Source organism: Suillus clintonianus, assembly GCF_016758775.1.
Source record: "Suillus clintonianus strain FC179 chromosome Unknown DEU56scaffold_50, whole genome shotgun sequence".
NCBI lineage: Eukaryota > Fungi > Basidiomycota > Agaricomycetes > Boletales > Suillaceae > Suillus > Suillus clintonianus.
In genome coordinates, this window is record NW_024539274.1 from 131201 (window position 1) to 156286 (window position 25086).

The following is a 25086-nucleotide window of genomic DNA, read 5'->3' on the forward strand; positions in this document are numbered from 1 at the left end:
TACATTGTCATGGCAAGTACGACAAGTAATATGACACCCCATTGCTATATAGAAAACATTGCGTACCGAGAGGTATACAGCACCTACACACGTTTGTTAAGTAAGTATCATGGGGACAGTTGTGCGAAAGCGAAGAACGGAAAAATCCTAGCTGCTGGACGGCTGAAATCGTGCCCATCTAATATACGTGCGATCCTTAGTAGTAGTTTCCATCATGTTAGAAACTGTAATCATCATCAAACGAGTCGTGATCAAATTCGAAGTCGTAATTTTCGTAATGTTCATATTCATCCCAGCTCACATCGGCCACCACTTCTTGCAGCAACTGCACGTCACGGGCGAAGATACCCGAGGTTTCAATAATCTCAAGGCGGTCTAACCCCCGACCTCCGTTGACGCGATCGATGAGCACATCAAGGAGATCAGAGGGTCGAATCAAGTTCGCGCTAGAGGAATCAAACTCTAGGTTGTGAAGGACAAGATGGGAGAGTGCTGGGGAAAAAATGGGTCCCTGTTGTGAATGCCCGCCTATGGACCGCGACACGCTGTGCTTCCGTGAACGCAAGGATTTGAGAAGATGTTTGAGAGCCTGGGGTGGCCCTCGCAAGTTGATGTAGGTAAGATTACGAGCGGCGCCGCGGCCAAGAAGATCAGTCCAGAAACCATCCCAACAAACAAAGGAACCTTCGATGCACAAGGCCTCGAGATTCCCAAGAGGGACAAGCTGCCACAAGTCGCTAAGGATTGCCGTACCCATTTCACTGAGAAAGCCGAAGTCAAGAACGACAGGGCATTCTGCCGCCCACTCCGAATCCAGACGAGTGTCATCGAGACGAGTATCAATAATTGACCTCGCCCACGAAGCAGGGTTCCGGATCGTGCTATATCGCACATGAATGTGACCGAAGGCAAGCAGGACTCGTTGAGACTTAGCTGGAGTATCTTTGAAGCAACTTTTCAAAGCGCGAGAGATGACGGGGAGGCTTAAATTCCATTCTTGATTCGCGCTCCAAAATGAAGATACTCTGCATCTGAGATGAACTTCCAATATTGTCGATTCAGGCAACTCGATGCGAGCTAGCACGTTGGCCATTTCCAAAAATGTCGCAACCAAACGTAATCGCTTTAAGTGGGGAAGTCGAACATTCATAGCGCGAGGTGCGCGAGGGAGTGATGTCGTTTGCAGGGGAAGAGTGGGGAGAGCGTCTTCTAATTCTAGAGTATGCAGAGCAGGCATACGACGGAGCGCAGATATCAACTCGTCTAAAGTTGGAAGACACTCCGGTGATAATCTTTTGATATCAAGGACAGTGAGTCCTGTGAGAACGGAAGATGCCCATGATAAGTCACAGCACTTGATTTGGAGGTTGCGAAGGTTGGGCGCGAGGAAAGAAGTCGGGATTGCTATCCGTAGTGTTCGTTCAAATTCTTCTTGCAAAGAAAGCGATTGTAGTTGAGGAGCGGAACAAGATGATAACTTGTTAAGGAATTCCATAATACAGCGGTATGTCACGCCACCATTCAAGAAGGGGAGAGAGACCTCCTGCAAACGCTCTATGTGCATCAACGCCTTTTGGACGCAGTCCATACGATATCGTTGGCCGGTTCTCAATTTCAAAGGAGCCATTTTGGACCTCATGAGCATTTCCTCCGTGGCTTGTGAAGAATTGAGATACGGTGCAGACCATAACTCTGGTGTCCCGAGAGCAACCTCGCGCCAGTGGCGACAAATATGACCAACATTAAGCCATGATAGGACCGCAGGGTTATCAGGAGCATATAGTAACTGAGTCTGCTGGGCAAGATGGACGAAAATGTCGCCAAGGATCTCTGGAGGGATGGAGGATATGGGAGAGAGACTATTTTGGCGCATTCTATCTTGAAGCGCCAGAAGTTCATTGTCGATCTCTGTTTGGGCTGTCGAGATCAGGGCGGGAGTGTCGATGTCTGCGGTAACCATTAGTTCGGAGGTGCAGTAAGTAGACTCCATAACTTGGGGAACAATAAACAAGCATCAGTTTTGGCGCGTTTGAAGTTTTCAATTAGCACGTACAGCTATAATCACAAGGACCAGGTGGTTGGGCAATGGGTATAGCTGGAGTCTGGAGACAAGAGTATTACCTAGATTATTAAAATTATGTAATTAGGATAAATAAAATACTTGGAACGCGCACCGGCAAGTCTCTTGATCAAAGTGTTGCTTAAATTCCAAAGGACTATGATAATGTGACAATCATATACAACAGAAAGCAGAATCGGACACCACAAAATTGTATCCTAACTATGGATGCAATGCACCCAGCATGATTTTCAGGAAGAGTATCCGTCACTGTAAATATCATCATCGTCGTCGTAATATTCTTCTTCTTCCATGTCATAGACATCCGAGTCGAGGTCGAAGGTTTCGACGGAACTTTCATATTCATCCCAGCTCACATCGGCCACCACCTCTCGCAGCAACTGCACGTCACGGGCGAAGATACCCGAGGTTTGAATAATCTCAAGGCGGTCTAACCCTTGACCTCCGTTGACGCGATCGATGAGCACATCAAGGAGATCAGAGGGTCGAATCAAGTTCGAGCTAGAGGAGTCAAACTCTAGGTGGTGAAGGACAAGATGGGAGAGTGCTGGGGAAAAAATGGGTCCCTGTTGTGAACACCAGCCTACGGGCCGCGAAACACTATGCTTCCGTGAACGCAGGGATTTAAGAAGTTCTTCGAGAACCGGGTCTGTCCCTCGCAAGTGCATGTATGAAAGATTACGGGCAGCGCCGCGGCCAAGAATATCAGTCCAGAAACCATCCCAAGCGAAGAAAAAGTCGAAGTACATGGCCTCAATACTCCCAAGAGGAACGATCCTCTGCAAGTCGCAAAGGATTGTCCTCCTCACGTCATCATCAGGAGAATAAAAATCAAGAATGACAGACCACTCCGCCGACAAATCCAGATCCAGATAAGACGTTAATCCCCACGAGGGAGGGTTCCGGATCGTGCTATAATGCAAACGAATGATGCCAAAAGGGGAGGACAGTTGCATGGAACGTGGGATTTGTCGAGACTTATCTGGACTGCCTTTGAAGCAACGTTCCAAGACACGAGAGATGATGGGGATGCTCAAATTCCATTCTCGATTTGGATTTTCTGAAGATGCTCGGCATATGAGTTGAACTTCCGATGCTGTTGATTCAATGCAAGCTAGCACGTTGGCCACTTCCAATGTTTTCGCCGTCAAACACAACCGTTTCAAGTGGGGAAGTCTAACGTTCATGGCACGAGATGTAGGAGAGAGTGACACCATTTGGGGGGGAAGAATCGGAAGAGCATCTTCTAGTGTAAGAGAGTGCAGAGCAGGCATACGACGGAGCGCAGAGATCAACTGGTCTAAAGTCGGAAGGCATTCAGGTGATAGATTTTTGATATCAAGGACAGTGAGTCCTGTGAGGAAGGAAGATGCCCATGATAGATCACAGTGATTGATTTGAAGGTTGCGAAGGTTGGGTGCGGGGAAAGAAGTGGGAATTGCTATGCGTGGTGTTTGTCCATGCCCTACTTCCAAAGCAAGCGATTGTAGTTTGGGAGCAGAACAAGATAATAATTTGTAGAGGAGTTCCGTAATGCAGTGGTGCGTGACATACGTCGTGCTACCACCGGGGGACAGGTTGAGAGAGATCTCCTGCAAACGCTCTATGTGCATCAACGCCATTTGGACGCAGTCCATACGATATCGAGAACCGGCTCTCAATTTCAAAGGAGCCATTTTGGACCTCACGAGCATTTCCTCCGTGGCTTGTGAAGAATTGAGAAACGGTGCAGACCATAACTCTGGTGTTCCGAGGGTAACCTCGCGCCAATGGCGACACACATGTCCAACGTTGAGCCATGAAAGAATAGCAGGGGCCTCAGGATTATCCTGATAAAGCAACTGCGTCTGCTGAACATGATGGACGAAAATGGCGCCAAGGATCTCTGGGGGGAGTGAAGATATGGGAGAGAGACTGTTTCTGCGTATCCGAAGAGCTCGCATTCTCTCCTCAAGCGCCACGATTTCATCGTCAATCTCTACTTGAGCTTTCGAGGTTGAGGCAGGACTGTATGTGGTTACTTCTGGACAGGAAAGCGTCATATCGCAGGCGATTGATTCTCTTCGAAATGAACTCATCAGTTTTGAAACATTTAGGTCTTCAACTGACGCGTACTACTAGAATGAGACCGCGTACTGAACCACCGACTGGTTGTTTAATTAGGAGCGAAAAGCTGATTTCCAGAGTCAAGGACTCAGAGACGGGTACCAGTGGGTATTAGACAGAACGTAAAGGTCTGTTTGGGGAACAGGGTATGGGCCACCTACATAAATAGATAATCAATATTAATCAATAATAATAAATAGCTTTGACAGGGAACGAAATGATTCATTTATTCGACCGTCTTCAAAGCTTCAAGCTTAAAGTCTCTTGCATGAGCGTTGCTTAAATTTCGAAGGTGAGGATAGACAACAGACTCGAGCGTTGTGACTGACTACAAGGTAGAAGTCTGGTTAGGCGAGTCTGATAACTCAGCAATACTGTCGAGTACACATCCGATGAGTGCACTGATGAGCATAACTATGTATACGTCCATAAGGTAGGCTTCTGGTGGTCCATCTCCAAGCACGTGGTAGTGAAATAAAAGCATCAATAATGGTACAAGAGAAACAATGTCAATGATTCAGTCTGCAGAAATGGTCTCGAGCGTTTTGCTCCACTCAACGACCTTGGGATGTGCTTGTACCTGAAGGGGGGTGTGAGCATGGCCGTACATGGAAAGAACGAGATCCTCGCCTTCTTGGGATCGAAGTTCATAACTTGCAAACCTTCCAAGGATGTTGCTCGAGATAGTGCGACATATGCTTGTCCTGGACGGGAGTGGTTAGTTCAACGAGGACATGAATCGGCTACCAGAACGAACCCTTTTCGAACACTCTGCCAAGATCTACCTTGACTCTCTCGAGTGTCTGCCCTTGCGATTTGTGGATAGACATTGCCCAAGCTAATATCAAGGGCAGCTATAACCAAGAGTGAGCTGCGGGGACACAATCAGATAAGCAAACGCCGCACCTGTGTCCTCGACACTTGTATCTCTCCGCTAGGTAACTCGACTTTCCAGTTTTCAGGTATAATTAGAGCTTCCCTGCGCCCTCTGTTTGGCACCGAAAATTCCACGACCGGCATGAACATGTCCTTCGTCGTCGCAGTTTTTTTCCTTTCTGACTTCGGCTTGCTTGCATTACCGTTGCCATCGACATCGTCATAATCGCTCCCGTACAACGCTGGGTCGGCAAAGCGTATAATCTTGCCCATGCTGCCATTGACGAGCATTTCGTCCATGTTTTTGATCAACATGACCTGGGCACCAACACGGAGGACAAGCTTCTTCGGCGCCATGAAATTGGCAAGCATCTTCTCGCGTTGACCTGGATCAGCAATCGTCCCGCCGTCCGAAGCATCGTACTCTTTTCGCTCGGTTTCAAGATGAGACATGCGGCCACTGTTTGATCTATCCACGTCCTCTCGACGAGGGAACCTGCATTGAATCAGTTAATGCGGCCATTGGGTTGAGCAGAGGACTGACAGCTCGGTTGCTCCCAGACCGTCATCGTAGACAATGGACCGTGACAAAGACTTGAACCGGGCAATAGATTCTTGCGAAAGCCGCCCGAAACGCATTTCATTGAGCATATCAACAAATTCTGAAGAATGCTCAGCATATAGGCAGTGTTACAGATATCCTCCTTACGCTGATCTTTTTGCCTGAAAACTTTGGTAAGATTGAACGTGCGCTTGATAGTCTGGCTCCAGAGCTGAGCTTCAAAAGCAAATTTGACCTGACTAGTACCCTTCGTGACGGGGGGTAGTTGGAAGAAATCGCCAGTGACCACGACCTAACAATTGTTTAGTGGTGTTTAAATGAAATTTGACTGCGAGGCGAACCTGAATTCCTCCAAAGGGTTCTGGGGACTTCCGTATCAAACTGCCAATTCGTGCAAGCTTGTCAAAGAGTTCTCCGTCCAACATCGAAACTAATGATATGACATATGTGACGTGGAAGTCTGCACTTGCTAAATGATCGTACCTTCATCGACGATAAGGACCTTTGTCCGCAACCACCTCGACGCAGCTTTCTTGTTCTTGCGGACTCTGATGACAAGCTCTTCAGCAGATCCTTCTCCGATGCCAATGCCTGCAAATGAATGAATAGTGACGCCACCGATGTTACATGCCGCAATTCCTAGTCATATGATGTCAGAGGACATCAAACAGCGAGTATATGCGCCCTCACCCGTTGATGCAGTAATGGCAATAGCATCGGGAGATTTGACGTACTTCTTTTGCAATGTCCGAATGATTTCTCGGAGTAAGACCGATTTCCCAGTACCTGATCGGCGTGAATATGACAAAATCAACAAAAGGAGAATTTGTATACTACTTACCAGCACTACCGGTGTAAAACACGCTGCTCCCGCTTTCCACGAGACGAAGGATCTGAGTCTGTTCCTGACTAAGGAACACTCCAGCAAGTTTGGAGCCAGGCTTTGATGACGAGGCAGCGACGGTCGATGGCTTCGACTTTACTGCAGGTAAAGAAAAACTGCTCGAAGACTTGAAGTTGGATGAGGAGGATAGCGTGTCGTCATTCCAGCTGGATGGAAGTTGACGCTTCTTTGCCGGCGGCTGATTTGGAGCAGGTGGGAGTGATCGTTTGGTCCCGTTCGCTATCTGTTTCGTGCTTATTTCCGCTCGCTCTCCAGGCGGTTGCTTCCCTGTGAGCGCATCAAGCGCAAGTTGGATATCTTTCAGACGCTGCGATTGAGCCCCAGGTGGCTTCGAAGAATGGGATTGGGTGGGCTGGGTGGCTGGCCATGAAATACGGTCTTCAGACTGAGAACTGCTTTGCGACCAGTCGCGTTTGATTGTGCGCAATCCAGAAAGCGCTGATTGGCTTCCATTGGACATGTTGGCCGTCAACGTTTCAACCTTGTCACGGAGCAGTGCGGAGATCTCAGAACCGCGACAGAGGCTAGATATTGATCAAAGCGTCGTCAGATTATGCCAAACACAATAAAGATGTCAAAAATTAGCCGTGCACGAAGTTAAGTGATCGTCCTAGAAGTTATGTTTGACGCGTCTGATCCTCAGCAAACAGTTGAAACACGGATCAAGCGCCGCGGCCAAATTCGCCATCACGTGCGACGCGCTTATTACGTAAATTTTATGTTCACGCTTGTCGAGCAACAGATAGTAGACTCTGGCTATACTGTGTTCGTCGGAACTGAGTACTGAGTACTGAATATCAGAATGCCAGTGAATAGATTATCAGAAACAGTTTATTCCACTGATGCGGGCTCTGCTACATCCACGAGTGATATAAAGTAGCATCGAAAGATTCAAACTAAACCTTTGAGAAGGAATGTGGGGCAGAGTATAACCATGACAGACTTCCTGAAGGATGAAACCTGTACTTCTCTACTGCCCATCTCGACGTTGATTAGACGTAGAGACGACCGTTCGTCTGGGCTCTTCACCAGAACCGGTACAGGGTGGAAGCATTAAAAGCACTGTCCGGGCAGAAAGAGGCCCTAATGATGAAGAGAAAAAGAAAAAATTGCCTTTTTATAATATTCGACATTTCTACCAAACATAGCCAAATACTATGTCAGTGATCGCCACTAAACCAATGATCGCTTGTGCTTCCACTACTAAGCTCAGAGCTGTAATGACCAACTTGAAGACGGTCCTCGAACGTCTGAGAAGCTCCAAAGTCAAGGAACGACAAGAGGGAATAATTTCTCTCAAAGAAGCCTTCTCACGCGATGATGCTGTCCTCAATCTTGGGGATGGACGCGCCTGGCTGGTCGTGTATCAGGCCCTCTTCACGGCAGTCACCAGTGAAAAGGCAGAATGCGACAAGAAAGCTGCGTCAGGCAAGAGTGCATCGACAGGTGCAGCTGCCTCGCGCAGACTTGGGGATGCCGCCGCTGCCGTTCGTTGGCTAGTGGAGAGAAGCATCTCCAGGCTCACTACCAAAATCCTCACACCCCTCCTGGCTCATCTCTTGCAGATGATGGTTCACCGTGGGCAGCTGTACGCTCCACTTACTCTTGACTACCTTAAGACCATCAAGATACTTCTCAGCTGGACGCCACACATGGACCACATTGATGCAGCCACTTGGATCAGCATAGCTGAATTGGCTTTTAACATCATTTTGGGCGACCCGATAAAGAGAAAGCTCGACAACGATACTGGGGAGAGTAATGATGAGAGCATGCAGGCCGAAATTTCCGCCATGTACCAAGATGACTCCGACGAGGGTGAGGATCATGAACCCTCTACATCAACCCAAAAGCGCAAATGGAAGGCAAGGGAACACATTACTACGCCTGCTCCCAGCGGTATGCGTCCTACAAGGTCACACCATTCGGTTTCCTTAGAGCAAGTCGAATGTGCTTCCCTACTCGCCCTTCTGTTCCGCGCTCCCACAGCTCCCTTCCTATCAGAGGATGGGCCAGATCTATCACCTGCTATCCTGACCCGCATGCGACGATTCTTGGAACGCTATCCCAGTGACGCGTCCCTTCACCATGATTACCTTCTTGCCCTGCAGCCAGTATTGTCTCATCTTTGCCTGAATCGGACGAAGGACGTTGAAACTTTCGCTCGTTCAACATGGAACCAACTAGTCGGGCTGTGGGGCACCAAGAACAAGCGCATGAAGGAAAGTCTTGTTGGCATTTTGAGAACGCTATTCCCGTTCTTAACAGCTGCACATGACGGGCCGTCTTTTGCTTGGGCTGACGGAGTGTACAAACTTTGGACCCTCCTGAGTGGCGAGGCCGAGAATCGCCGGGGTCTTGATAGTCTCTCTCTCGACTCCTTGAGGCTCGAGGTTCTTCCTTCTGACGCCGAACACTGCGGACGTGGGGTGTTTGTCGCTCACACATTCAGGGCCGGATGGCATTTTGATTCTTCTCAAGCTCTCGCGTGGGCTTTAATGGAGCTACAAGCTGATTGTGCGGAGAAGGTGAGCCCTCATACACCGATTGACTTTATGCAAATTGACCTCTATAATGCAGCTTTTCGATCACTCCGAGTCAACGCATGTTGGCACTCCGGACGGTGAAGGAAGCCTAGGAAAGCGTGTCAAGCGTGAAGACCCTATTTTATCTCTTCTTCATTCCATACAGTCGACAACCGCTTCCGGCGTTCGGACGTATCATCTCCAAGTTCTCCTATTTTTCATTGATCGGCACTGGCCGTGCCTCCACTTTGCACTCCAACAGGATGTAATGAGCACCCTACTGCAATTTGTCTCCGTTGATGATCCCATCATCCAATCCTGGACTTTCCTTTGCTTCGCCGCAATTGCACAGTCAGATGGCCTTCAGAGTTCTCGTGCAACCCAGTCACCATCAGTCACCGTACGGACCGCAGCTGTCCTCCGCGACTCCGCTGTCTGGGATCCTGTGTGGACTCATGCCATGCGCAGAGCCAATGTACCTGTAGTTTGCAGGGCAGCATGTCATACCGCATACACACTTATCCTCCACTCCAAGCTCTTATTAACATCTCAGCGAGTTCTCATCGAAATCGAGACCTTGGCGAAGGATCTGGATCTGCAGGGCCCTGCATTTCCATATGATTCTGTGTGTTTGTTCCTGGCGCAATGCTTGCGTGTTGCGAGCCAAGATGTGAGGCTATACAGAATGCAGTTGGAGGAGAAGGTTCTTAGCTGGCTTCTTGATAATTGGAGAATTGGTGCAGGACAGGCGGTGAAGGATACTAGTGGAAAATCCCGGATGCCACTTCACAATATTGGTGATATTCTCGGGTTGCTAGAGAGCATCTGTGGAACCTCAAAGCGCAGCGATCTTCTTTGTCGCATATTGCTTCCCGATTGTGCGATCGTTGAGCTCATGAAGGAAGAGCGGAAGACCAAAGTCATCCGCGATTTCCTGCTTGATGCTCGACTCCCTTCCTTCCACAAGGGCGCCGTATCTTCGGGCGGCGAAGAAATTACACACAGCTCTGTCAATGATGAGGATGAGTCGATTATCGACTCCGAGCTGGTTCAGCCTCGAGGTCGCGAGCGTCGAGTGTCTTCGTCTCTGCTCAAAGCGATGGAATCTCTCGCTGTCGAATGGGATACGTTCAAGGAAACCAACGCCCACCCCACTGCCGAAAAGCTCCGGCAATCACTTGATGCTGTTGTGACCGCCTTTGCGTTCGAGGCCCTACTCGTATGGAACGGAATGCGGTGTAATCGGCGCGTTCTGCAATCCGCCGCTCGAGTAATGTCACTTCTTGCACCACTCCTAACGGATGCACGTTGGACAGCAGATGAACGCGTGCTGATATTACACGCCCTGGAGCCTCTGGTAATGAATGGAGAGGAACGCAGTACGAACGAAGAGTGGGAAGCTATGTTGGGCCCGGATCTTGGTTCTGGCATTAGATCCCATACTCTCAAGGGCCTGAAACGGAATCTCTCTGAGAGACATCACCTTCACACAGTTCGACGACTGTTCCAGCGTGTCTTTTGGGCAAATGCAGACGTGGGTTCTCGTTGCGCCATATACCAGTGTTCGATATATTGACAGATCTTCAGATACAAGATGCTTTCTCTGCAGTTTCTGATGCCCTTCGGATATCACTTCACACTATGACAGGCCAACTTCGTAAAGGAGCGCAAGATGTTCATGCTCTGGATGCGGACGGATTTGGGGCTATTAGGACAACTCGCACAGGACCGCCGACACAAGAGGATGCTGCTCATGATGACATCACGGCTGCGAACCAGTACCTTGCTGACCTATGTATCACATTCCTTGCGACGACCCCTGTTCTTCGATCTTCATCTGCAGAAGCTATGCGAGACAAAGAGCTAACAAAGCTCATAGTCGATTGTCCCGCAGAAAAGTTACTTTTGATAGGCAACGCAGTTCTAGGATCAGTTCGACGGCGGGTTTTGAGTCTTAGCATCGATGTCCTCAACGAGCTTCTTGACAAATTCGAAGATCTTCTTGGCTCACACACTCATGGTCGCAATGTTAATCTGCAGGTTATGGCTGTTGATTTACTGGACTCCACTTCGCACATTTGGGTCCAGAAGTCAATCGCGGACACTGATGTCGGAGATCATATCCGCGAGTTATGCGGTTGGCTCAGTCATAACATGATAAAGAGGAAATTTACTTCATGGAAAATGCGCGACTTCGCTTCCCAATTTTTCTCCAGGTATATCGCCCAGGATCCTTCCGAGTCTTTTTGGCCAACAGTTTGCCAAAAGAAACCCGTAGAACGACCCTCCACCATTATCCCTATGCTGAACATGGATCAGGATATCCGTGTACGCTTCCGGGCCGCAGTCGTCAGTGCTCGTCTCTTTACCCTGGCTCGCTTTGCTGGTCAGAACTCCCTTGACATGTATAATGCCATCAAAGAGGGGTTGACAAAGGATCTCTCGAAGTGAGTCTTGACTACTTTCATCGTCTAATCTACTGACAATCAGACAGTTACGAGCAAATGCTCACTCGTACTTTGTGCCTCGGCAATATCATGGTTGTGAGTTCGGCTGCGAGGCGTGGACCCTATTGGCACTTGATAGAAGCGGCCTTTCATAGCCCGCTTTACACGCGTCACATCCAAGCGACTCTGACTGGCGTTTCTGAGAGACTTGGGCTCCCTAAATTGTCAGACCTCTTCGAAGCCTACGCTTCGCAGATTGCATACTCCATTCGACAGGCTTCTCAGGACGTGCTTCGTCTCTCTCCCCAGCTCCTTGGCTACCAGAATCGAAGGGAATGCGCAGAAGCAACCTTCCGTCTTTTCACTCCGACTAATGTCATGGCAGGCGGTGGAAATTCAGAAGCGGTTGACCATGGCCGTAGACTATTCCTGAGCCACTGCGCTGCCAATCAGAAGACGGCTGCCGACGGCTTGCAGGAATGCTTGGGTGATCTCATCGGATTCCAACTTGTGTTTTGGTTGGATGGTGGAAGAGTCGATTGTAATACACCACCGGAGCAGTTAAAAAAGATGTTGCAGGACAAGGGTGTCGACCTTGACCAAGAGCAGGGTTTCAACAGTTGTGTAGAAAAAAATGCAGCGAGCATTGCAGCGGCAGTGGTTCGGTCCCTAGGTGACCAGGACTTCTCTGTCGATGGTGCGATCATGCAAGCCATCAAGGCACATGATTCAAGCTCCTCTGCTCAGGTTTTCAAGGCTCTGTCCAAGTACAGAACCTTGGATGACTTCAACCTCCACAGCCCGAATCTTCCTGCGTTCGGCTCATCCACTGTCTTGCGAGCTCTCAATTGGTGCATTTCTCTCGCGGTCCCCGAGCACGTCGAAGCCATATCCTATCATGTCCTCCACCAGCTTTTCTCCGAAGTTCAGAGATCACCGTTAGTCAATGAACAGATCCGCCTGCTGAATGGCATTTCTCTTCTGGTAGCAGTCCGTCATGAGGACTTCTGCGAACCTACATTGCTCCACACTCTGATTCATGAAGCAACATCTCTTCTCGCTCAGGCGGACCTCGTACATGCGGCTCGCTCATTCCTCGAATGGGGCTTTACCAAGTATTCATCGACGAACCAAGTGGATCTAAGGTTTCCTGGTTTGCTCATCCGAGTGTGCGCTCAGGCTCATGATTATTCACTGGCCACCGGTGACGTTCAAATCGCGGACATGGGCAAGGGCCTGTTACATTGGATCGACAGGCAAGCTCTCGAGCTTTGCCGAAGAAAAACAATCAGGCCACAGGTCATGAAAGCCTTGTCAGCTTGGCCACATCAGCCCTCATCTGAGCTGTTGTCAGTTTATGACGACATCACCGCGGATGATCTCTCGTCGATACTGAGTGACTATCGCATTGCATCCAACAAGTTTCGCCTCGTCAGACGGCTCCGAGACCTCGCAGAGCGGCGCGTCTATGATCGAGCGCAGTTTGCCAAGACAGATTTCTGGCGCCTAAAAGATTTCATTCCTCCCAGGGACCAGCTCCAACCTGACGATGTCGATGCATTCGCTTCTTTATTGATTGCGAATAATGGTGACATCTACAGCTTCGGAAGTGAACAGCCCTTTTTGCAGACGGTGCGGGGACGACACCGGCGCAATGCAAAAAAGCGGGATGTATCACAGATGGAATCTTCACCTCAGCGGGCGATTATTGAAACGCTGCTCGCTATGGTAGACGGGACCTTGCCACAGGAAGTCAGTCTCGCTTACTCAACCCTACGATCCGTTGTATCAGCTTCCTCATTGGACACGCTCCTCCGTCAATCTTGGCCTGTTGAATCGAGAGCCGCTTTGAATTATCTCGAACAATATCCAATCAAAGCGAGGTCTCGGCGTGTCCGCAGTATTGATGAGCTGCAGGCGACGGTCGAGTGTTATCTGGAGTCTGAATTCTGGAAATGGATCAGCGAGCTCACTATCTTGCTGAGCGATGTGCTTAGTGCCGTGGACCCAATTTACGCACAATTCTCAACGTTTTTGGAGCGAGATGTTTCTTTCGCAGACGATATGCTTCCCGTATTGGTTCACACTTTGCTGCAGAACGAACTTGATCAGCCAGAATCAACGGGCGTGTCCTCGCGAACTCGTCTATCACAGTATTTCAGCGCCATGCTTGCCATGGATAATATCCATTTGTCCTGCTTAAGGTCTATTGTCGATGTCGTACTTCACCTTCGCACCTTTCGCCCGAAAGGTTCCACTGATTGTCTGGCTCACGATAAATGGCTCGACATCGATTACATGCTCCTTGCGAAAAGTGCAGTGACATGCGGCGCGTATACGACTGCTCTTCTATTCCTCGAACTCGCAGCGGAGTACCAGTCCTTGGACATGGACAATGCAGCAGGCACAGAACACCTCCTTTTTGAAATTTACAGCCACATCGACGAGCCCGATGGATTTTACGGGATCAAGACCGCTGATCTGCGCCATTTCCTCATCAAACGGTTTCATCATGAGAAGCAGTGGGAGAAAGCCTTTCGTTTCCATGGTGCTGCCCTTGAGGCTGGAAGCCCTGAGGCAGTCGATACGGACGGTCTGCTCAGTTCTTTCCATGCCTTCGGCTTCGACCGTCTTGCTATTAACACTCTCCAGACATCCCAGATCGGCCTTGATACGAGGAATTCGTCGTCTGCCATGTGCTATCAGCTGGGTTGGCGTACTGAAACCTGGGACTTGCCTGACAATGCAGGAGATAGTTCTGGAGCCACACTTTATCAGGCACTGCGAGCAGTGTATAGGGAACGGGACCCGCGGGCAGTCGACGCCATTGTTCGCAGCTCGCTTGACGATGAAATGACCCGCCTGCGGCAGCTTGGCACTGAGAACATTTCGGGTATCCGCGAGGTTGCTCGTAACATCATGTGCCTTGGCCAGATTACCCAGTGGAGGAGTGATTCTATGCAGCAGCAGCTTTCAAGCAAATCGGAAGATACCCACAATCTGCCTAGGCTCGAGGAAATTGATTCTGATATCGAGTGAGTTTTGAGAATGAACGTGATCTAGCTTTCGTTGATGTTTCTCATGTGCGACAGATTTACCGATTTGGAACAGATTCTTGCAACGAGGATCTCATTGGTACGGTCAGTCAGGCAGAAAGAGGAACGAAAGCAAATTGGCAGTTTCGCTACACCGCTCGTCCGTGGAATTCTAGACCTCGAGAAGCGGTGCCTCGTCCGCCTATCCATTGCCGCTCGGAAATCCAATCAACTGCAGGTTGCACTGAATTCTATCGTGAAAGCCCAGCGGCTCGAGAGAAATGCCAGTTTCGAGGTTGCTCGTGAATTCGCCAACGTTCTCTGGCTCCAGAAGGAGCAAAAGTTGGCAGTGCAGTACCTCAAGGACCTAGTAAATGATCAGGAACTTGGTGCTGACGGCGCAGTAGAAAAGGCGCTGTCGTTGGCTCGACTGGTGCGCCTCTTTTTTCTGTGATAGCGTAGGCTATTCATATCTGTGACAGGGAGACTGGATTGCCGAGGCATGCTTAGAAAAACCAACCGACATCAAGAGCAGATTCTTTGATCCTGCCGTCGAGCTCGCCATCGCAGCCGAGAAGCGGACGGACGTTCGCGATCACGCATGTGCCACTGTTTTCCGCAAATGTGCACTTTTTGCAGACCAACAATATCATTCGATCCTGAAGTCGTCAGACGCCATGCGTTGGCACATCTACAAGGAGCGGAAGAAACAAGAGGTCAGGCAGAGAGACACCCAACTGCAAAAAACTCAACAAGGAACAAACGAGTACTTGGTATTGATTGAAGAACAGAAAAAGGCGCGAATTGTGTTGGCTGAAGATTCGAAAGCCTATGCGAGCCATACAGGAGCGCGAGACGCGTTCCTTGAGCTGGCTCTTGATATGTACTCTCGTTGTCTGGCTTCCTCTGATCGTTTTGATGACGATGGTCCCATCCGCTTCTCATCCCTTTGGTTCGCGAATTTCGACGACCATGACATCCAAGACAAGCTCCAAGCCGCTCTCGATCGCGTGCCCTCCCGCAAGTTTGTCTTCCTCTCCCATCAGCTGTCTGCTCGCATGTCAAAATCCTCGACAGAGCTCCCGAAGAATCAGCAGAACCTCCAAGGGCTCGTCTTGCGCATGTGCCAAGAGCACCCTTTCCATAGCCTGTACCAGGTATTCTGCTTACGTCCAGAGCAACCCCAGGGCGCGCGAAGGACTTCCTCCCGAATTGAGCCCGCATCATCGCAGACGGATCGTGGTGGAGCTGCGAGCGCCATCTTCGATAGGCTCCTCAGCGATCCCATACATACAGCGAGGGTCCGATCTATCGAACAGGTCTGTAATGCTTCTCTGCAATGGGCAAAGTATCCCATCAAGGATCGCACCACAAAGAAAACCGATAACGCACTACAAATTCCCGATGCTTTGCTCATTCGGAAGCTGCGCGACGTCCAGGTTCCTGTAATGACCTGCCGTACAGCTGTTGATCCAACCCTCAAATACAACGACTGTATCTGGATCAGTCACTACGATGCAGCATTCATCACAGCCGGGGGTGTCAACGTCCCGAAGATCAGTGTCTGCTATGGTAGCAATGGGGAAAAGTTCAGGCAGCTCGTACGTTATCCTCATGAAATTCATACGGGTTCTGACACCAGCGATCTCTGCAGTTCAAAGGCGAAGGCAACGACGATCTACGACAGGATGCTGTCATGGAGCAAGTTTTCCACCTGTGCAACATGGTACTGCGATACGACAAAGAGACTCGGAGGCGAAATCTTAACGTCCGCGATTACAAAGTCCTACCTCTCGCTCCCCAAGCTGGAGTCATCGAATTCGTTGGAAATACCGTCACCCTCCAAGCCTGGCTTCAAGACGCTCACCAGAAGTAACTTCTACCTCCCGTCTTTACTAAACTCCTACTAACGTACTCGTAGGTACCGCCCCGAAGACATGAAACACACACACATCGCAGCAACGCTAAAACATACACGAGAAAAACACGGCGGAAAGGCCGAAGCGATGGTCTTGGTCTTCCAACAAATATGCCGACGAAGCCAGCCCGTGATGAGGCACTACTTCACCGAAAAACATAAAACCCCCATCACCTGGTTCGCCATGCGTCTCAACTACACTCGCAGCGTCGCCACCACTTCCATCGTGGGGCACATTCTTGGGCTTGGGGACCGCCATGTGGCGAATATCTTGATCGATAATGGGTCGGGAGAAGTAGTGCATATTGATTTAGGGATTGCGTTCGATCAGGTGCGTTTGCATGGTGTCCGATGAGGCGTCTATTCACGTCCCGCAGGGTAAATTGTTGCGTATCCCAGAACGAGTGCCATTCCGAATGACACGCGACATGGTCGACGGGATGGGGAAGTGCGGGACGCAAGGCGTGTTCCAGCGTTGCGCAGAAGAAACCCTCCGCGTTCTACGCGACAGGTCAGATGTCATACTCACTGTACTTGAAGTGTTCAAACATGACCCGCTGCATTCTTGGTACGTCTCCTTCTCCCTCCTCCCTTCCGACATTGACTGACCCCCACAACAGGACAGCGAGCGAGCTCAAGATTAAAAAAGTCCAAGACAGTACAGCTGAGCCCCGAGTGGCCCGCGATGCGTCCCGCTTCGGTGCTATAGCACTAGATTTACAAAGCGGGTCAGCAGACGAAGCCGCTGACCGTGCGCTTGCTGGCGTTGCACGCAAGCTCGACAAGGCGTTGAGTGTGGAGTACACGGTCAACGAACTCATCGCGGAGGCTACGGATATAGTAAACTTGGCGACTATTTACCAAGGTGAGCTTTGGCCATATTCTGATTTCTGGTCTAGTTGACCGCTGACTCGTTTGATAGGATGGAGTCCCGACTACTAGACTTCGATGAGTCCTGATTATTAGACGTCGATCGAGGGCGTTTTAGAATGATTCTTCACTTATGTTTATATCGCTTTCTCGGAACACACAAGTTTTCATCATCAGTGCTGCATGTCCATCCTGTATCCCTAGTCATTCTCATTTCTATACATCAATCAATCGTGCATACACGACAGACAAAACGACATGAGATTACATCAAACAAACAACACATGGAACAAAAAAATTCCAACGTGAACGAGCGCAAGACAAGCACAAAAGGTCCAGTCGTCGTCACCATCACGTAGGCATAGGTATGGGGGTAGTCACGAGGGTAAAAACAAACAAGGGCTAAAAAACGGAGGGGCGAAAAACAAGAAAAGAAACAAGCAAAAATGATAAAATTCTTCGCGACGCGCGCATTTTTCGTCTACAACTATAGCTGAATGGATGATTGAATACGACACGATTGTTGTATGATGAGGGGAGAAACCCGGGGATGCATGCATGTATTACAAAACTCGGTATACGGATTTGGTATCAGCGAGCGCGTTTACAGTGGGCGGGTAGATGCAAGAGGTAGATGGTTCGGCATGGAGCAAGAAGGTGTAGCGTGGGTTACCGTCTGAGCTAGGAAAAGAAGAGTGGAATGGAGATCACTTGTTTTTAGCGATCTCTCGTGCTGCTTTGATGAGGGGTGCGAGCGTGCGCAGTGGTTCGCAGAGTTTGAAGAACGGATGCTGCGAAAAAATGAGGTGTGGGTCACGAGGCACCGAGGAGACACTCACCTGCAACAACTCGCTTGCCGTAGGGCGTTTCTCAGCGTCCACCTCTAGTGTCTTTGCGAGATAATCGCTAAACACCGACGAGAGCGCCTCAGGGTTGGCGATCGTAGGTGTTCCGTTGGTGGCGATGAGATAGAGTGCTTTGAGGGGGTTTTGGTTGAGATACGGGGGTTCGCCTTCGATCATTTCTGTGTGTTGTTCAGAAAAGCACGAAAGAGACGGCCGGAACGCATACCGATGGCCATGATTCCCAAACTCCAAATATCAACCTTTGGTCCGTACTCTTTCCTCGTCACCACCTCCGGGGCCATCCAATAAGGAGTGCCTACCATCGTCGTGCGCTTCGAGCTCGCAGGGTCTGAGATTTGCGCACAGAACCCGAAGTCCGCTGCGGGGGCATCAATATCACACGGCCATAGGTAAGAGGCCACTCACTGAGTTTAATATCCCCCCCAAGACTCAACAATACGTTGTCACTCTTAATATCCCTATGAATAACGCCATGGCGGTGGAGGTGTTCCAGTCCCTGGCATGTCTCCCTGCTCACAGCTGCAATCTGGCCCTCTGTCATCAAGTTGGCGGTCACGACGTCCGTTAAGCTTCCCCCCTCCATGTACTCCATCACGACCCAAAGATCGTTCTTGTGCAGAAACGAGTCGATGTAGTTTACAATATTCGGGTGTCGAGAAGCACGCATGACGAGGATCTCGTTAATGATGAGATCTTTCTTGGGTTGTTTGTCGAGGTCCATTTGCTTGATCGCAACGGATAGGTTGGTACCTACTTGGTATGCTGTGTACACCCCTCCAGATGCCCTAAAATGGCTGAGTACGAGGAAGAATGGAACGCACGCCACTCACCCTTGTCCGATCTTGACAAGGTTTCGGTATAGCTTCGTCGGGTCCGCATCCGTGCATATCTGCTGCAACCGCTTGATGATATCATCTTCCTTATCACCGCCACCTTTCTTCTCCCGGCGACGCGGAGTAGCGATGCCGGTTTGCTTTGCAAGGGTTTGGGGCTGCGGAGGTGCTGGTGCAGGCTTGGGTTGGTCACGATCTCTTTCACGCTCGCGCTCACGTTCCCGTTCCCGTTCGCGGTCTCTTTGACCTTTGACGCTGAGATCGGTCTGACTGGCACCGATGCTGGGGGATCGGACCCGGGCCATGGTTGTATTGGCGCGTCCCAGGTCCTGGGATTTAGATGGTTTGGGAGGGGCTCGCTGGGATGTGCTGCGGTCAAGTGAAGCTGCTGGGAGGGCCGGTGCTGCACGAATGGGGGTTGTGGCGGGTGACTGGGCATAGGGAGTAGACGACGGAGAAGTAACGGGCTTTTTGGGTGGTGGAGGGGCAATGCGCTAGAAGGAGGGAAGGTTAGATGAGCGGAGATAAAGAACATAGGGCGTACCGGGTTAACGAAACCTTCATTGACGCTGGTGGATTGGTCCACGCCTACAGCACCCATCTTGTCCCATACGTCGCCCCTTCCTTCTTGATAGAACTTGACGATTTCCATAACGGCCTGGGGGTTCTTTTCTTGTTCGCTCCTGCTGATACCGGATTCTTGGAGTAGCTGTTGCCATTCCTTTGGGAGACCTGTGAACTCGCCAGTGGAAGAGTTGAAACCGACGTGTGTGAGGTGAACAGGATCGTAAGGAGTGCTTATTTCTGGACGCTTGGAAGGAGCAAGAAAGTCGAACATGCCACCTAGCATGCCACCCTTTTTAAGCTTCACAGTCGTGGCGCTACGACTGCGAGTACCAGAATGTGTACTTGTGATTGCGGGTAGATCGGGAAGGATGTCGACGGGCTCTGTAGTGTATGGAGTATCTGTGATTGGTGCTGATAGACGGCGTGCTGCGATAGTGCTATTGCCAGGAAAGATATCGTTTAAAGTGGCAGTATTTGCCCTACTTGGACGAGGAGGAGGAGGAGACATGGGTTGTTTGATTGGAGCTGCAGCGAAAGGATCTGGAGACGAATTCGTCGAAAGGCTGTGTTTCCTGCCTCTCTTCTGAAGGCTATTCCGTATTCTTGGTGAAGATGGGTCGACTGGAGTTTTACTACGAAATGAGGGTGGTGGTGGTGGTGCAGAGCGAGAAGGAGTCAAGGAAGGCAAAGAACTTGAATAAGGATCTTTGTAACTGTAGGTCGCGGCTTGAGCAGCAGCTTGAGCAGTTAAAGCTGGGTCTGCTAGTAGATCCGAGTACTCTTGAACGCTCTCTCTTGAAGGACGGTGATATTCAATGGTGATTTTACTTTGGCGGCGTGAATTGTGTTGCTGCGATGGTGTGTGTCGATGGACACTCATCTCTGCTGGTAACCGTTGCTGCTTTGATGGTTGGCAACCTAGAGAGTGTGAATAATTCCGTCGTCACTGCGAACGACGACCAAGACGACGCAAATTTAAATCGCCAAAGTCGATCAAGACGATGTCCTTGAGTAGTCTGTTGGGTCAATGGCCCTTGCTCGATGCAAGCAACGCCCTACACTATATTTTGATGACTCATCATTAGGTTTCCCACGAGTAACAAAGGGCAACTCCGTTGCACCTTCATAACAACCAGACAAGGGTAACCAGTTTGGACCCCTCAGGGTCAATCGACGCCAATTCTTGGCTAACGACAAAGGGGCCTCTTGGGGCCCTCCTGTACGGTCCGAGTCCATTGAAAAGCATCCGCAGTCGCGCACAAGCAGGCACAAGCCCACCCCCAAGTACTACCGAGCGCCACGAGCGCTTACGGAGTAATGATTTACCCATTCATCCCGCCGGTACTGCCTAGACTGGACATATGATGAGTCCTTCACGTTGACAGGGGCTTTCTTCGACTCATCATTCTTTTCCCCTCTCTCGTTCTAATATTCGTCCATGACCCTCCATGACTTGCCGCACCACCAACGGAGAGCATACCGTAAAAGCTGACGGTGAAAATTGCGACCCAAACCCTCATTTCCGGTGCCAAATCAACGGAAAAACAAACATTATTCAAAACAAAGCAGTGGAAGAACAAGCGAAAGAGACAAGCGAAAGAAAAGATCTCTCAGAGCTGGGTGGACATATCAGGGATCATCCTGTATTGCGCAAGAAGAAATGTTCGTATGACTTGCGCGACGACTTTCACACTCTAGAGGCGCCGTCAAGCAACGCGTCGTCGTCGCCAGCCACGAGCAATGTCGCATCCCCAGACGCCAATAAAGTCACATCTCCAGATGAAATTATCGGCGCAGTCCCCAAGCAGCAGGCGGAACTTGAAGACGTTCCCGCTCAGCAGCCACACAAAGATGAGACAGAAGATCTGACCCCGTGCGACCGTGAGTCTTCATCTGATGCGAGGATCACATCGCTAATGACGAAAGACGACTCACGACCTCATGACGAAAACGTGCCCGAGCACTAAACATCTACTTTGATGTCCCCTCGCCACCAAAAGCTTTCACCGGACCCAGCCTCAAGCCACCACAAACAAAGTCTCTCACCAGACACGGATCCAGATTCAGGTATGATAAAACAAGTGGCATCACGTTCATGTCTACCTACATACATACCTCCTCACCATCATACAATGTGCCACAACCGTATATATACTAGCCTCTATCTCACATCTCATTCACTGACTTGATTTGTAATTGACTCGGACAATCATCACTGGTACTTGCACGCTCCCCGTTTGATCAACTCGTGTCAGCCGTCTCAAACTCAAAAGCTTCTGCACCACCCCAACGGAAAGTTGAAGACGACGTGGTGCGCGGCCGGATCGCAAGCGAACTTTCATTACTTTCTCGAAATTACAGGGGTAATACTTAAGTGGGTCGGGGTTCCAACGTCAAACCCGTTTCGTCGACAGTCCTGCAGTCACCACAGACTGATCTTTTTGACTTCATATTCATCACCAACACCTTAAACAGTACATTCGTTGTTAGGATGGCCGCGCGTCAAGGCCAGCTGAGATTGGACCAGAAACGAGCTCGCAGTGTACAACATTAATATTACGGTTAAATACCAGAATGCTGACACCTTTTTCGAGACAGACAACCTTCCCCGGCCCACCGTTAGTAGTCCATTAATACTCACGGCTTCAGAATTCCAACGACGTAGTTGACGGCATTATCTACGAGCTCCTTGTATCATGGAATTTGCTTCGTCTCCTGCTCCAGCAGAGGAATCTGCTGTTGATGACTGCACCGTACTGCTGTTACATGCAGTGGGCTACGCGAAGAAGGAGGGGTTCTAAGGACAAGAAAGGACATCCCTTTCGTCATTTGTGCCGAAAACAGGCACACCAAACGGATGTGTGCATCATTGATGAAAACCACATCTTGCTCCTTGCAATGCAGGAAGACAAGAAACACATGGACATGGCCTAAACCGCAACTTTGCAAAAGCGTTGCAAACAATCAGACTCGCTGACGGGTCTTCGGTCAGCCGCGGGCCCCTTTGACTCCAAGGACCAAGGTCGGAATCGCTATGAAAGGCACCGCACCAACTTTCTACGAGATTGAGGTCACTACTGCACTCGTGACTGCTGTTATGGGATCGATCGCGACGCGTTCATCACGTGTTTATAAAATCAACCAGTATATAATCGACTCACACGAGACTCGCATAGTGGAGCTCCTCATGCCAGTAGGATCACACATTAGAGTAATAACAAAGACAAGGCAGGCCACTTAAAAAATCTAACATCGATGTTATTCAGTTAATTTCACAGCGTACTCCGACAACCTCGCACCTTGAAATACGATTATGTTCGGCACCAACAGTTGTGCGCCGTTGACGTACACCGTTGGATCCGAACATAGTGGCTCCATGGCTATACCTTATAGACTCCCATGACCTGATAATTTTGCACACGGACCATCTAAATTCCCCGCTGTCAATAAATTGTCCGAAATGTTGACGTTACTGACTCTCCCATTTCATTCCAGACTTTCAATTTCAGTGCCAGGATGTCTTCTCCACTCTTCCTGGGCTTTGATTTGTCCACCCAGCAGCTAAAAGCAATCGTGATTGCGGAGGATGCTTCCATTGTGCACGAGAGCGCCGTGCATTTCGATCATGACTTTCCCGCCCATGGCACAACGAATGGTGCGGTCAAAGGCCCAGACGAAGGTGAGGTGACGAGCCCGGTGCTCATGTGGCTCGAAGCTATCGATCTCGTCATGCAGCGCGTTAAAAACGCTGGCGTTGACCTCAGTGCTATTGCCGGCATATCTGGTGCTGGACAAGTGCGTGTGTACAAATTTAATGTGAAGTGAGCCTGATTCATACGTAAATCAAGCAACATGGTTCGGTGTACTGGTCTGAGGAGGCTGAAAAAGCCCTTGCTGCAATGGATCCAAAGCGCTCATTGGCCGACCCAGGCCATCTCGCACCCCATGCATTTGCATTGCCCAATGCACCCATCTGGCAGGACTCTTCGACGACCAAGGACTGCCGTGACCTTGAGGCCGCTGTTGGTGGTCCACAGGTGCTTGCAGATCTTACGGGAAGCAGAGCCTATGAGCGGTTCACAGGACCCCAAATTGCCCGGGTGCGTAGTGCACACTGTATTCCCAGTATCCAATGAATGAGTATTGATTCTAACTCTGCGAAGATCCGTCGCCTCAAACCCGCCGCCTACCGTAACTCTGCGCGCATCTCTCTTGTCTCTTCTTTCATCCCCTCACTGTTCCTCGGGCATATCGCCCCGATTGAGGTCTCTGACGCGAGCGGGATGAACCTGATGAACGTACTCACATGTAAGTGGGACGACGCGCTTCTCGAGGCGTGCGGTGGTCCCGAACTACGTGCTAAAATCGGCCCTGAGCCTGTCCTCGGCGGCACGATTCTCGGACGCATCTCCCGGTGGTGGGTTGAGCGCTGGGGATTTAACCCAGGTCTGCGTTTCATTCTTCATTGGTTATAATGTCTCTCATGTGTTACCTATAGATTGCATAATCGCGCCATTCACGGGCGATAATTCTGCGACCGTCGTTGCCCTTTCCGCACCAGGTGATGCGCTCCTGTCCCTAGGCACGAGCACAACACTTCTGTTGAGCATTCCCCCTGCCGACTCGCCCCCTGCCCGTTTCACTACTTCGCACCTCCTCTCGCACCCTACAACCCCCGACGCACAGATTGCGATGCTTTGTTACAAGAACGGCGCCCTTGCGCGGGAGCAGATCCGTGACCGCTGTGCTGGTGCAGACTGGGCACGGTATAACGAGCTCGTGGAGCAGTCGCCGCAAGGTAGCTCTGGGTTCATGGGATTCTACTTCCCCCTCCCCGAGATCATCCCTCCAGGGGTTCAGGGCGAATTCGTATTTCAGTGTAAAGATAATGAGGAACCACAGCTAGTGCATGGACTGCGGCCAGATGCCTCACAGCACGCACGCGCGATCCTCGAGAGCCAATTCCTCAGTATCAAATCGCGCATTGCTGCCATCCTTCCGGCGCACTCACCGCCGTTGCAGCGGCTGATTGTTACTGGGGGTTCATCGGCAAACCAGATGATCCGGCAACTCGCAGCTGACGTGTTTGGGATGCGTGTCTACGTTGCGGAGAGCAAGGAGGCTGCGGGAACGGGAGGCGCAGTGCTCGCGAAGTTCGCGTGGTGGAAGGCGCAAGTTGGGGGCGCGAGTGGGAGCTTCGAGGAGATGACATTGGAAACAGGTGAGGTGGAGAGGATGAGGCTGGTTGCGACCCCGAAAGGCGAGGTGACCAAGGTATATGAAGGGCTTGTGGATACCTATAGGTGGTGCGAAGAGCGGGTGGTGAACCTATGTGGCGCTTGAAGCGTGATGCACTTTGCACCTGGAGTGGACGTTGTATCTACATATGTACTGGCAGACCATAGAGCATGCTTTCTTTACCTTGTTAAATAATTTTTATTAGAATGAGCGACCGTCTTCCTTCCGTCTATCAGATCTGGCTAGGGGAGACTACCAC

General features: G+C 50.3%; 5 protein-coding genes across 5 annotated transcripts; 2 read left to right on the forward strand and 3 right to left on the reverse strand.

The window, feature by feature from the left end:
* Window positions 1-217: 217 nt before the first annotated feature.
* DEU56DRAFT_981658 (uncharacterized protein) lies at window positions 218-1960 on the reverse strand (the record flags this gene model as incomplete). The annotated part of the gene is made up of 1 exon (XM_041359853.1): window positions 218-1960. The coding sequence occupies one exon, from the start codon at window positions 1958-1960 to the stop codon at window positions 218-220; it is 1743 nt and encodes a 580-aa protein (XP_041207005.1).
* Window positions 1961-2196: 236 nt separating this feature from the next.
* On the reverse strand, window positions 2197-4420 carry DEU56DRAFT_812004 (uncharacterized protein). The gene is made up of 2 exons (XM_041353581.1): window positions 4196-4420; window positions 2197-4141 (listed from the first exon to the last, which is right to left on the reverse strand). The coding sequence occupies exon 2, from the start codon at window positions 4120-4122 to the stop codon at window positions 2311-2313; it is 1812 nt and encodes a 603-aa protein (XP_041207006.1). The 5' UTR covers window positions 4123-4141; window positions 4196-4420; the 3' UTR covers window positions 2197-2310.
* A 3297-nt stretch (window positions 4421-7717) lies between these two features.
* Window positions 7718-17563, forward strand: DEU56DRAFT_812008 (uncharacterized protein). Its single transcript, XM_041353582.1, has 11 exons — window positions 7718-9056; window positions 9109-10587; window positions 10641-11500; window positions 11548-14535; window positions 14593-14968; window positions 15018-16136; window positions 16190-16407; window positions 16457-16784; window positions 16831-17021; window positions 17074-17318; window positions 17376-17563. Exons 1-11 carry the CDS (start codon window positions 7749-7751, stop codon window positions 17393-17395), a joined length of 9132 nt encoding a protein of 3043 aa, XP_041207007.1. The 5' UTR covers window positions 7718-7748; the 3' UTR covers window positions 17396-17563.
* DEU56DRAFT_812012 (STE/STE20/PAKA protein kinase) lies at window positions 17564-20612 on the reverse strand. Its single transcript, XM_041353583.1, has 6 exons — window positions 19567-20612; window positions 19020-19516; window positions 18595-18974; window positions 18395-18547; window positions 18163-18347; window positions 17564-18114 (listed from the first exon to the last, which is right to left on the reverse strand). Exons 1-6 carry the CDS (start codon window positions 20467-20469, stop codon window positions 18031-18033), a joined length of 2202 nt encoding a protein of 733 aa, XP_041207008.1. The 5' UTR covers window positions 20470-20612; the 3' UTR covers window positions 17564-18030.
* Window positions 20613-22767: 2155 nt separating this feature from the next.
* Window positions 22768-25071, forward strand: DEU56DRAFT_812020 (uncharacterized protein). The gene is made up of 5 exons (XM_041353584.1): window positions 22768-22817; window positions 22868-23384; window positions 23438-23689; window positions 23753-24035; window positions 24088-25071. The coding sequence occupies exons 2-5, from the start codon at window positions 23106-23108 to the stop codon at window positions 24930-24932; spliced, it is 1659 nt and encodes a 552-aa protein (XP_041207009.1). The 5' UTR covers window positions 22768-22817; window positions 22868-23105; the 3' UTR covers window positions 24933-25071.
* The last annotated feature ends 15 nt before the right edge of the window (window positions 25072-25086 follow it).

What these genes read in the sequence shown, in the direction of transcription:
- DEU56DRAFT_812004 (XM_041353581.1), bottom strand. Translation starts at nt 4,122, where the DNA reads ATGACGCTTTCCTGTCCAGAAGTAACCACATACAGTCCTGCCTCAACC.
- DEU56DRAFT_812008 (XM_041353582.1), top strand. Translation starts at nt 7,749, where the DNA reads ATGACCAACTTGAAGACGGTCCTCGAACGTCTGAGAAGCTCCAAAGTC. An exon ending in GAAATTGATTCTGATATCGA is followed by an intron (nt 14,536 to 14,592) that starts GTGAGTTTTGAG and finishes CATGTGCGACAG; the next exon opens with ATTTACCGATTTGGAACAGA. An exon ending in CGCTGTCGTTGGCTCGACTG is followed by an intron (nt 14,969 to 15,017) that starts GTGCGCCTCTTT and finishes TATCTGTGACAG; the next exon opens with GGAGACTGGATTGCCGAGGC.
- DEU56DRAFT_812012 (XM_041353583.1), bottom strand. Translation starts at nt 20,469, where the DNA reads ATGAGTGTCCATCGACACACACCATCGCAGCAACACAATTCACGCCGC. An exon ending in TGGGGGGGATATTAAACTCA is followed by an intron (nt 18,548 to 18,594) that starts GTGAGTGGCCTC and finishes ATGCCCCCGCAG; the next exon opens with CGGACTTCGGGTTCTGTGCG. An exon ending in TTTGGGAATCATGGCCATCG is followed by an intron (nt 18,348 to 18,394) that starts GTATGCGTTCCG and finishes AACAACACACAG; the next exon opens with AAATGATCGAAGGCGAACCC.
- DEU56DRAFT_812020 (XM_041353584.1), top strand. Translation starts at nt 23,106, where the DNA reads ATGTCTTCTCCACTCTTCCTGGGCTTTGATTTGTCCACCCAGCAGCTA. An exon ending in GCATATCTGGTGCTGGACAA is followed by an intron (nt 23,385 to 23,437) that starts GTGCGTGTGTAC and finishes ACGTAAATCAAG; the next exon opens with CAACATGGTTCGGTGTACTG. An exon ending in CAGGACCCCAAATTGCCCGG is followed by an intron (nt 23,690 to 23,752) that starts GTGCGTAGTGCA and finishes AACTCTGCGAAG; the next exon opens with ATCCGTCGCCTCAAACCCGC.